General features: G+C 31.6%; 2 protein-coding genes across 3 annotated transcripts; both read right to left on the reverse strand.

Moving 5' to 3' along the window:
• Positions 1 to 305: 305 nt before the first annotated feature.
• Positions 306 to 2873, reverse strand: LOC110623774 (reticulon-like protein B12). Of its 2 annotated transcripts, none has more exons than XM_021768796.2 (4): positions 2101 to 2873; positions 1727 to 1907; positions 889 to 1064; positions 306 to 683 (listed from the first exon to the last, which is right to left on the reverse strand). In XM_021768796.2, the coding sequence occupies exons 1-4, from the start codon at positions 2165 to 2167 to the stop codon at positions 514 to 516; spliced, it is 594 nt and encodes a 197-aa protein (XP_021624488.1). In that variant the 5' UTR covers positions 2168 to 2873; the 3' UTR covers positions 306 to 513. The 2 variants fall into 2 exon arrangements, with proteins under 2 accessions (XP_021624488.1, XP_021624487.1); XM_021768795.2 differs by having other exon boundaries at positions 853 to 1064.
• Positions 2874 to 3021: 148 nt separating this feature from the next.
• On the reverse strand, positions 3022 to 5546 carry LOC110623773 (ataxin-3 homolog). The gene is made up of 2 exons (XM_021768794.2): positions 5098 to 5546; positions 3022 to 3764 (listed from the first exon to the last, which is right to left on the reverse strand). The coding sequence occupies exons 1-2, from the start codon at positions 5338 to 5340 to the stop codon at positions 3198 to 3200; spliced, it is 810 nt and encodes a 269-aa protein (XP_021624486.1). The 5' UTR covers positions 5341 to 5546; the 3' UTR covers positions 3022 to 3197.
• Between the last annotated feature and the right edge of the window lie 6004 nt (positions 5547 to 11550).

Here is an 11550-nt window from a genome sequence, read left to right on the forward strand (position 1 = left end):
AACAAAAGAGGAGAAAACGAATTTCTCACCACCTCTCTCCAAATTAACGGGAAATGAAAAGAAATAAAATTTAATAATATTAAAATACTTAAATGCCATCGTTAGTTTAAACCTGGTTTCTTAATTTATAGGGGCTTAATGTCATATTCTACATTGAAGAAATTGTATTTTCCCTTATTCTAATAATCTATCTAAACAAAAGAAAATAAATCACATTTCTATTATTTTCTTTTCTCTTCATTTCTCCTTTTTAATTTTTTTCTTTACCGCTTCACAACTTCAAACAAAGGGTTATAGTATAATTCTTAACTCAAAACTTCATGAAATTTTGCGATATTTTCCCCAATCTTTATAAATATTCTTGGTGGCAACTCCTATACATTTCTGTATCATTCCCAAAGAAAAACAAAAAAGAAATAGAGATATCTCCAATGTCCAAAGCTCAAAAAGGACAAGATTCCCACCCCAAGCAATCCTCAGCAAGAGAAGCAGAAGAGAAGAACAAGGAAGATATCAGCCGAGTTTCTGCTTCTCCAAAACCCATTTTTGTGTTGTGCCAATACACTCCACATCAAACTTTGCATACAACTGCTGTGATTTCTTGCACATTGCCTTCACATATTTATCTATAAAATCTTCATACCTCTCATAGAGTGCAGGAATTGTGAGTATGATAAGAAGACCTGTCAGAGAGGAAAGCATTCAAATCAGGATTAACTACGGAAAAAGAACAAGTCAATCTCAATCTTGTCAAAATTTTACTTGTGTTCTTCCTTTTACTTCTATCTTTTTGCCTCAGTTGTCAATCTATTGCCAAGTTAATCTTGTGATTGAAAGAGAGATGAAACTTACTGGTGTAAACCAAAGTAAGAAAATCAGCTAACCCACCAAGAATGGATATCAGCAACAGGTACCCAGCTACTTTAAAGAATGAATTTGTGTCTTTACCCAAGGCAATGTCCTGGGAAACTGAGAGAAAAGCATTCAAGCGAGTACGGACGAAAGCTGCAACTTCATTTACCGTCTCTTCTGAGAGATGCAACTCTGGTAAAGGTGGAGAAGGTCTGCTCAAAGATAGGGATAAAATTCAATCAAGTCTCAAGGTTTTACTGAAGAAAATGACGAAAATTAAGAAGCTGATCACTCAGAAAATTTGTAATGTTTAGAAGTTTTCCTACAAGAAGGGTCAAATTCAACATCAACCAAGAATACCTCATCCCTTTCATTTAAAGCAGTCTCTGCTATCAACAAAGAGGAAAGGAAAGCTGGCAACAAATTCTGAAGAGTGAATCTTTATGACTGAACAACCATACAAACTCAAAGTTCTGTCGTCTGCATGTGAATTGGTACTAACTAGACCATAATAAAATTTAAGGTTTAACACCAAACTTGATCATATCAATTAAGATGAAGAAAATGAATTTTATCCCAGTTTATTAGTTAGTTGGATGTGCAACTAGTAGGATGACCGAGGAACAATGAAATTAGGCATAGAAGAATCATTTACTACTCCTTTGATACTATCCTCCAAAGTTGAGCAACGCATTGGAATTTAATAACAGAAGATGAAAAATACAACTAAAACCAAGATCAGTTCTTAAAAAACACAAGGGAAAAGTATCAGAAGATGAACAATTGAATGTACTGAATTTGCTTGATCTTTCGAGCGCATAACTGAAAAGGCACAATATAACCTGTTAAGAAGTAAAATCTTTTTGGAAATTACCGGTTAAGGATGGCAGCAGATTTGGCCCAAAGAAAGAGAATGGTAAGGAGGAGGAGAAGAACACTAGAAACAAGAGATAACAGAGTGTAACCCCATCTCTCAAATACCACCAAAGAAGCTAGAGCTACTAATAATATCCCAACAGTAACATTCTTTTGCCTCCATAGTATCACATCTGCAACTGTTGAATAGAAGATAAAACAGATAACTGTTAATCCCATGTAAAACCCAAAACCTCTATTGATTTCAGACTTCAATTCCTCATTTGGACATATTGAAAATTTTAAATAATTAAAAAAGAAAATTGAACGAATTGTTCCGACTAGATATGCACACCAGTTAAGAGGTAGGAGAGGTTCAAGTATTGGACTCACCAAATCCTCCTCCAAAGATCTCATGAACGGTTCTTTGCCTGTTAAACAAGTGATTCGATGAACCCATTGAGACAGAATAATTCACTTAGAATCTTGAATCTGGTGAGATCTCTAAAACCCACCAAGGAATTGAAGCAAAGAAGAAGAAGATGTGGCTTAAATGGAAAAATCTTCTAAAAAAAAGGAAGAAATCGGTTGTGCCAGTGTTTTCATCTATAAATACAACTCAAGGTGCCATGAATATTCTAAAGATGAAGATGCATTGTTGGTGATGGTGATCTCAAGACACAAGTTCCAGCCTAAAAGCGTCAAACGGCCTATTGCTTTTTCTAGCTTTTCAGGTTCAGCTCATTTGAGTTTTGCCACCCAAAAATTTAATATTTCTATTAAATAATTAGAATTATACATATACGAAGACATTCTCTCGTGCTTAGTGACTGTCTCTTGCGACTCTTTGAATTGATGAGACTATTGAGAGTGTCCGACCTTGTCAGCAATTGCTCCCATGGGCTGTGGCTGTGTTCAATCTTCGACAGTATTGAATAGAAAGACCATTCTTAAGGAGAAAGGGGCGGCTTTCAGATCTTTTAGTTGGGTGGCTGAAGGGAATACTTGCTCTTCTACGATGGCATATTCAAGAGACTATCATCTCAGGCCGAAATTTTGTCCCAGTTCAATTCCAACCAGTTGGATGATGAGATGGGTTAATTGAAAAAGGCAACCTACGCACTATTTAGGGGGGAAACAACTCCTGAAACTCCCCAAGTCACCAAGTTTAATGTGATGATATTTCCTAGTTATGAGACAATTAGAACATTTTTTTTATTTATTCAAGTGATTCTTCATGCAATCATTTTCTTGCAGTTTTTTAAAAAAAAGGGAAAAAAATTGCAAGTCATCCACATGGTGGGGTTGAGTGGGTCGTTTCTTAGAGAGTTTTTATGTCACTTGGGTGTAATAAGTATGGGGAAGTGTAATGAATGTATATGCTACACATTTCAGTCAATTGTCAACTGCAAAGGATGTTGGCTAAAGATCCTAGCTGACATGGATCAGTGTTACAACTGATAAATATTATCTCAAAGTAGCAGTTCTTATTATGCATTCTTTTCTTCCCCTTCTTTATTATCATTTGCAGTGCTTCCGGCTTCAACACTAGCCTTGGCTTGGGAAGAATCCATCAAGCTGGCAGCTATTGCAGCTTTCAAGTCTTCATCTTCAAAATCAGTAAGCATGTCTTCAGCTAGGTCAGAATGCTGTCGGGTCGCACTGATTCTTTGAGAATCTGGAGCCGAGTTGCATGATTTGGTAATCCTCTCAGCATCTTCAGGAGATAGCCACTGCCCATACCCATTAGAAGCTTCAGATGATGATATGAGAAACTCTTTTGGGAAGCTTCCTCTCACCAAAAAAATACTCCAGCCAGAGCTCTTCAGAGAATCCAGGTAGGCTGCAAGGTAAAACTTAGACAGGTGTTCTGGAGCAGCATAAAGACTATCAAAGTTGTACCACTCTCCATTCACTTTCCTTATACAGAACCAATGATCATGTAAATGACAAATAAATGCATTTTCTAGATCAGGGTCAATCTGTGCAGGCTCTGCAACTGGACTGCTAAGGGGAATGACTTGCAAATCCCACACTTCTAAAGCCTTTTGTACAACCTTCAAGCAAAAATTTTAAAGCACATCAAGCTAGGATAATATCATTTAGATTTGACAAGCAATAGTCCTCCTGCAAAACATGTAACTTGAAATTTGACCGGCCAAAAGAAAACAAAACCTTCCAGCACTATATGCTATGCTACTATCACACCCTTTTATTTTTGCAACATTAGATTGTAATAGGCAACCAAGAAAAACTCAAATCTTTGACCTTCAACTACGTTTTCCCTTTCCATTTAGAGTATATCAGATCCAAACCTCTTCCACTACAATACAAAATAAGTAACATTCAAAAGAAACTGCAAACTGCAAAATGTCCACACAGTGATGCCTTCCACACCACACTACTAAATGCTTGTAACGAGTTCTAACCTTTTCTTAAGTTTATCTGTCACACAAAAGCTACTCATATCTTTTCCTACACCTCATCTGCACTTAATACAGCAAACTAAGTATTTATCTGCAAATACTGAACAATCACATGATATTGTTATAGGCTAAAAATGTCTCAGTATAGGTAATCTTTGATTTACAGTTTTTGAATATTGATGTGGAACTGATCTAAAACAAAGCCAAATGGTGAAAAAGAATGCATACAGCCAATCTAAACTGGTTTTGGAGCTAATGCCTAGTTGCTGTTATAGAGTACATCTTTTTAAAAATTGTACACACTTCCCACCCCCTTATGCCACACATCCTTCGTAGATTGGGCAATATTCACATCCATATTCTTTGCAACCCCTCCTCCTCTAGTCTTCTTCATTACCCGGTTACCAAAAATCTAATTATACTCCAGTAATGACTTGACCTAGATGATTTGATACACACACCCTCCATATCAAATTCGCAAACAATGAAGAAACATAAAACTCTAGAACTCAAATTCCAGTATCCCTTTTTCTGTTAGTTCCCCTATTCTCAGCAACTAAAAAGACCACAGGGAAGTAAAAAGAAGCAAATGTGACCATCCATCCATAAGTAGAAGTAGGAAGACAATTAAATAGAAAATATAAAAGCATAAACACTCTTAAAACTATTATAGCACCATACTACCCAGATATAATACAAGTTAAGGGGGCAAACAAATAGAAGGCGTTTACTGAAAAACAAGCATATGGGTGCAAGTTAATGATAATTTCAAATTCCGATTAAGTCTCGATCATCCATCAAATTTTTCAACATTCTTCCATGTATTCACAACTCCGGAATCCACACATTTTCCTTTCCCTTTTTTTCCAAATTTCCCTTCTTTTCGAACCGATTTATCCAGAGACATAATAAAGCAAACAAAAAATATAAAATGGAAACATCCGAATTGAGAGGAGAAGAGTACCTGTATACTAAAGTCTCCGCCCAAGGAGACATTGTGGGATTCAGCGGAGAGGAAATCACCAGTGGAAGCGCCGCCCTCTTGCATCATCTGGCGCTCCTTGCAATCAAGATCCGAAGCGAGCGCCGCCAAATCAAATTCGGAGAAAAAGGGTCCCTGCAACACCGTGTTAACGCAATGTACGGCGCAAAGCTTGGCCTCTTGCACCTCATGGTACAACATCCCTCCATTGCTGACTCCTTCCATTTTCTAATAATCGAAATTAGATTAGAACGAAGTGTGTGAAAAAACCCTAGAATCTATGTCTCTAGCTTTTTGAAAGTTATCGCGATTTTGGTGTTTGGAGTTGCGACGGAAAGAGAAGACGAAGAGAGGAAGTACAAATGCCAAACATCTTTCAACTTTTCTCTCTTTCTTTCTTTCTCTCTCTCTCCCTTCTTTTTTTTTTTTTTTTTTTTTGGTGTGTGGACGTTTAAAGACTCGGTTTGCACGTACCACTTTGCACGTGCAAAACCACTTGGACTTGGATGCCTCGTCCGGCTACAGCCCACCAACATCCGATTATTTTTTTAAGGCAAAACCCGTACTTCGGCCCATCCATTTTATTGAGAGAAGACGACCAAAGTTTATATACATATATATACTTTTTTTTTTTAAATAAAATACAATTAATTTATTATTAAAAAACTTTACATTGATCATATTATAGAAAATATATTATATTAATGAAAAATAATAATAATTTAAAAGAATATATAAAGATAATTTTTAAAATTTATGAATATTTGTGAGTCTTTAGATTGTTTACAGTATTATTTAATTTAATTATTTAAATAGTTGATAATTTTATTATTTAAAATTTAATTTTTAAAGTAGATGATAATTTTATTTTTAAATTAATTTTAATTAGATAAAAAAATTTTTAAAATATATAAAAAATATAATAAGATTAAATTTTTTAAATAAAGATATACATTCTATTATAATTTTATTATTTTAAATTAATCTTAAAGTTTATTAAGAAAATATAAAATAAGGTTCAAAATTAATTTAAATACCACTAAATTAATTGCAAATAAGAATTATTCAAATAATATATTTAAATATTATATAAATATTAAGAAGATTATTAAAATAAGAAATTCATATTTTAAAAGTATAAATAAAAATAAAAATTTAAATTTAATTACAGAATATTAAAAATATTAATGAAATAAAAAATTTTAAAATAAGAAATGCATAAAATCATAATTTTTTTAGTAAATTAATAATTTAAAAATTCTTTCACTTAAATATCTCTATTTCTTTGAATAGAAGAGGAATTTTTTATTTGCTAAATTAATTTTAGGAATTAGTTAAAAAATATTAAAAAATATAAGTTTATTAATGTTTAAAAACTTTAAATTAAATATATTATTTTTCATTTAAATTCAAAATCTGTTGTATTGTAAAAAAATTAATAATATATATTTAAATTATATTATTAATTGTAAAAAAATGTTATGATAGAGATTTTATTTGATAAATTTCAAAAATTACTTTTATTATGATAGATTAAAAATAAAAAATAAATTTACTATTATTTAGTTTTTATTTCATCAATTTTTGCATATTTTAAGAATTTTATACCATCATCCAAGGAAAAGGTTTTGTATAAAGAAGTATTCTTCCTTTTGAATTCAACAAAATATATATACTATATGTTAAATATAATATTATATTTTTATTAATTAATTTTTTAAGGGGTTAGGTATGAAAACTTTATTATTTTTTAAAATTTTTAATATTATATAAGTAATAAATTAGAGATTAATTGAGTTAATTATATATTTAATTTTTTATATATATAACATAATAATATTATAATTTTTATACTCTAGTAAAATTAAATTATATTCATAAATTTATTATAATAATATATAATTAATTAGATTAATTTAAAATTAATACTAATATTAATAATAATAATATATAAATTAATAAAAGAATATACAAATATGTGATGAAGAAAACACTCTAAATTTATATAAATATCTTCTTAGTGTTATTGTTTAGATTTTTTTTAGTTGTATTGATGTGTTTAAATATTATAACGACTCGAAAATCGGATCGCTACTGGCGCTAGGATCCAGATCGGCTTAAGGCTGCTGGGACCCGTAGCAAGCCAAACATTCATCCTGTGAACCTGTTTAATCACATACATGATCCACAACATACACAAAAATTTTGAACTTTTCTTTCCATTCAATCACCAAACTCAACCTATGCATGCACTATACATAAATATAAACATTAACCCCACCTTGGAGTCCTCATCAATGCTCTAATGGGGTGACATAACATAAATTAAGTTTGGTTTACAAAAATCATCATTAAACATTAAGATCATGTACTAGAAAGAGATTAACATAATACTATGGTCAAGCACGACTCTAAACTTTCATAAGCATCATTACATAACATTTCTATATCATACTTTTACATTACATCATATCCATGTCCACATCTAGCTATTACATAACACATGACTCTACTCCGGCTGACCTCCTGGTCTACCCTGTACCTGCAAACCTGGGGGTTAAGGGAGAGGGGTAAGCTATAAAGCCCAGTGAGCAGAATAATTAAACATTCAATTTAAATTTAATGATTTCATGAAATGCAACACATCACAAACAATCCACATCAAGGATGAACTTGTCACCAATAGCCCACTACTTATTCCAATAGTGCCAGGGGCGTAGACTGTGCCTCACTGGTCTTTCTCTTACATTACATTCATAACATAACATTCCAATATGCCAGGGGCATAGAATGGGCCTCACTGGTCTTCCATACCGTATCACATCATATCATAACGTAGTGCGGCTAAAGGATCATCCAACATTCATCCACATCAACAACACATTATGCAATGCAACATATTCGTGAATTCTAATGCAAGCACCCTAGTATATCTCATGGCATTCATGATGCGTGTATCATGCTCAGAATTTATTTATTTACTTTGAAACGAAATAAGATATTTCACTCACTTCTGGCTGAAGCTCTAACAGACTCAAAAGCAGCTGAACTCACTACTGGGGTCCTCGGTTCCTCGGGTCCGAACCTACATAGGTGGACTCAAATGAGGGACCTAACATACATAAACATAACTCTAAAATACTCCCCAAAAACCCCCTAAAACACCTTAAAACAATCACATAAATCATGCAAAGGAGGGCTGAACAGGGCACTTTCGGCGGCAGGTTCGGCGGCCGAAAGGCCCTCCAGAGCCTAAAGTCATGCACCTTCGGCGGCACTTTCGGCGGCCGAAGGTTCCCTCCAGAGACGAAACTCATGCATGTTCGGCGGCACCTTCGGCGGCCGAAACTCCTTTCCAGAGCCAAAAGTCCACTTTCGGGGGCAGGGTTCGGCAGCCGATACATGCTACCAAAGGCAGGTTCGGCGGCCGAAAGAGCCTTCGGCTGCCGAACCTGAGTTCTTCCCAAAAGGGCAGAAACTCAGCTCAACATGCATAAATGCCTCCCAACTCATTCAATCATGCATTTTTCTATTCTACAACATGCATACTCAAGCATACAAGCTCCTAGGGGCTTCAAACTATCCTAAACCCCATCTACAACACATCAAACATGCATATCCAACATACATTGATCATAAACGCACAGTAAACCCATAAACTCCACATAAACCTACACATGCATTTCTACCCCAAGAAACTTCATAAAACTTACTTAAAATATTAAAGGAACTATGGATCTACTCTTACCTCTTGAAGAACGAGAGGAGAGACGATCCAACTTGGAGATGGGAGAGATCTCAACTCTTTGGTCTCCAAGCTTCCAAAACTCGCTCTTTTGTTCAAATATCTTCAAATCAACATAAAACTTGTTAAAACATGAAAGATCGAAGGAAAAACATCTAAAATGAACCATGGGAGAGCAAGAACTCACCGTGGCCGAAAATGGAGAGAAAACTCGCCCGTTTCGGCCATGGAGCTCTTATATAGGGGTTGACAGACCACCTTTCGGCAGCCTAAAGTGCCTCCAAAACTCATGCAAGTTCGGAAGGCCGAACATGAGGTTCGGTGGCCGAACCTTTGAAACTTTCGGAATCCTAACTTGCCCCCCTAAACCATCCCACGTTCGGCGGCCGAACCTGGAAATGTCTCCTTGATCTTTTTCATTTAAAACTCAATTTCCTTTTTGCTTAAAACCATAAGATACATTAAAACATTTTATAAAAACATGATTTTACCCTTCTAGAGGTTTCCGACATCCAAGATTCCACCGGACGGTAGGAATTCCGATACTAGAGTCTAGCCGGATATTACAAATATTGACTTTTATTTTTAATAAAATAAAAATTAAAAAATTTTAATTTTAAATAGGTTAAATTAATATCCCATTTAAATTTCATTGTTAAGCAATATCTATTTTTTTATTGTTAACAATTTTTTTTTCAATTAGGATTATAAAAATATAATAAGTGTTTTTTGTCAAATGATTATATGAATATTTTTTAAAAAATAGAGGATAATAAAGTAATAATATGTTCGGCCGTAAAAATATTTATATATATCGATAGTAAATAAGTAGGAAGAAAGTTTGAAATATTAAATATTAAATTTTCATTTTTAGAATTTAATCCATTTGAATATTTTAAATGTATATGTGACCAATTAAGAAAATTAATATCTATCGATTTGAAGATAAATATTATATTTTATCACAAATTTTATTTCACATTTTATATTTGTTTCATTTTTATATTTTCTATAATTAATTTTTTATTACAATGAATAAATATTGAAATTGTGATAGTATATAATTACTATAGGGAAAAAAATTAAAATTATTTTTGAATGACTTTTCATATAGATACTTACATTTAATTAGCTATATTTTCCTATTTTTTATAATGAAAATAATTATTTAAAAATTATATAATATAAATATATAAAAAAATATCACCAATGTATAATGACTATAGACATATGCAACACATATCAATAAAAACTACTTGGAATTAAATAATTTGAAGACATGTTGTTAATATTAAAATAGTTTTTATTACATAACTTCATAAAAAAAATATTTATATCGTTTGAAAATTTATTTTTTATTAATTGAACATATTTTCATATTTTTTTCATAGAGTTATTACTTTATAAAAATATCAAATTTACAAGACAAGATATCAAATATCTTATAAAGTATTTTCATGAACAAATTAATTTCATTTTATTTTAAATCAAGTAATGATAAAACTTCTATTTTAATGAAGAGTTATATTATTACTTAGAATGAATTGAAATTTTTTAAAAATATTTAAGAAAAAATGTTGAAAGTAGAAGTTTTTTGATATTTTAAAAAACCAAAGCTATTAATTTAAAAGATTAGTTTTGAAACCTTCACTCAATTAAAGGTTTAAATCATTTATCAATAGTTTTGAAAGTTTATTTTTTTTTATTTTGTTTAAATAAATAAACTAGACTTCAATATTAAAAAGAAATAAAATAAAAATTATAAAACCTAGATTTAATCTAATTAAATTGAATTCAGTCATATAACCACATGTGAATGTCAATTCACCTCTAAATACCATACAAATAATAAAGTGTTACTTTAAAATATTTTATTTATTAAAATAAATAATAAAATTAATATAAGATTTTAATGCATTGAAATGCCCTTCTTTTAGGTTTTTTATTTTTTTGCTTTTTTTTTTCTCCACCTCTTCCATTCCAGTGAAGCAGCTACTATTAGTAATGATAACAATGTTGATTGTTGGTTGAACTTGGCATCCAATCTGCACTAGAGTTTGAGATATTTTCTTTTAATAGGTTTATATATCACAATCGAAACAGACCGGTTCGGTTCAATTCAATTTCTGATTAAAATCGATTCGATTCGATTTTTATAAATACTAAAATTTCAATTTTTAATTTATTCAATTCGATTCGATTTTGAACCGAACCGACCGAATGCTCACTCTACATATGAGATATCCTTTCCACTGCATGTTGATATCCTTTTTACTGCATGTTATGTAGTGTTTATTCTTATATTAAAAAAAAACCAATAATTATCTGTTGTTCATCCCTTACTCTAGTTTTTATAAAATTATTAATTTTTTATATTAATTCAAAATATTAAATTTATTTATTCCATAAATTTAAATCAGTGATTAATATGTACCATAGATATTATAATTTTAACAAAACTAATGTATATATTAAGGTTGTTTTTAAAAACCATATTTCTAACATATAATATATAATTTATTTTACAAGGTATTTCTATGCAGTGCTCATTTTAATAAATTACTCACCCCATCATGAGTTTCAATATGGTGGGGATGGAGGAATATCAATATCCGCCGGCTCCATTTTGTCATTCTTATCAATATTTTTAAGAATAGTATAATTGTTATTTCTTTATTATCTAAACTTGC

The sequence above is a fragment of the Manihot esculenta genome, chromosome 9, assembly GCF_001659605.2.
Source record: "Manihot esculenta cultivar AM560-2 chromosome 9, M.esculenta_v8, whole genome shotgun sequence".
In the NCBI taxonomy this organism is placed as follows: Eukaryota; Viridiplantae; Streptophyta; class Magnoliopsida; order Malpighiales; family Euphorbiaceae; genus Manihot; species Manihot esculenta.

Excerpts from the sequence above, each read along its gene's own strand:
- LOC110623773 (XM_021768794.2), bottom strand. The coding sequence starts at position 5,340 with ATGGAAGGAGTCAGCAATGGAGGGATGTTGTACCATGAGGTGCAAGAG. Across the intron at positions 3,765-5,097 it reads GCGGAGACTTTAGTATACAG|GTTGTACAAAAGGCTTTAGA; the intron begins GTACTCTTCTCC and ends TTTTGCTTGAAG.
- LOC110623774 (XM_021768795.2), bottom strand. The coding sequence starts at position 2,167 with ATGGGTTCATCGAATCACTTGTTTAACAGGCAAAGAACCGTTCATGAG. Across the intron at positions 1,908-2,100 it reads GATCTTTGGAGGAGGATTTG|TTGCAGATGTGATACTATGG; the intron begins GTGAGTCCAATA and ends TCTATTCAACAG. Across the intron at positions 1,065-1,726 it reads TCTGCTGCCATCCTTAACCG|ACCTTCTCCACCTTTACCAG; the intron begins GTAATTTCCAAA and ends ATCTTTGAGCAG.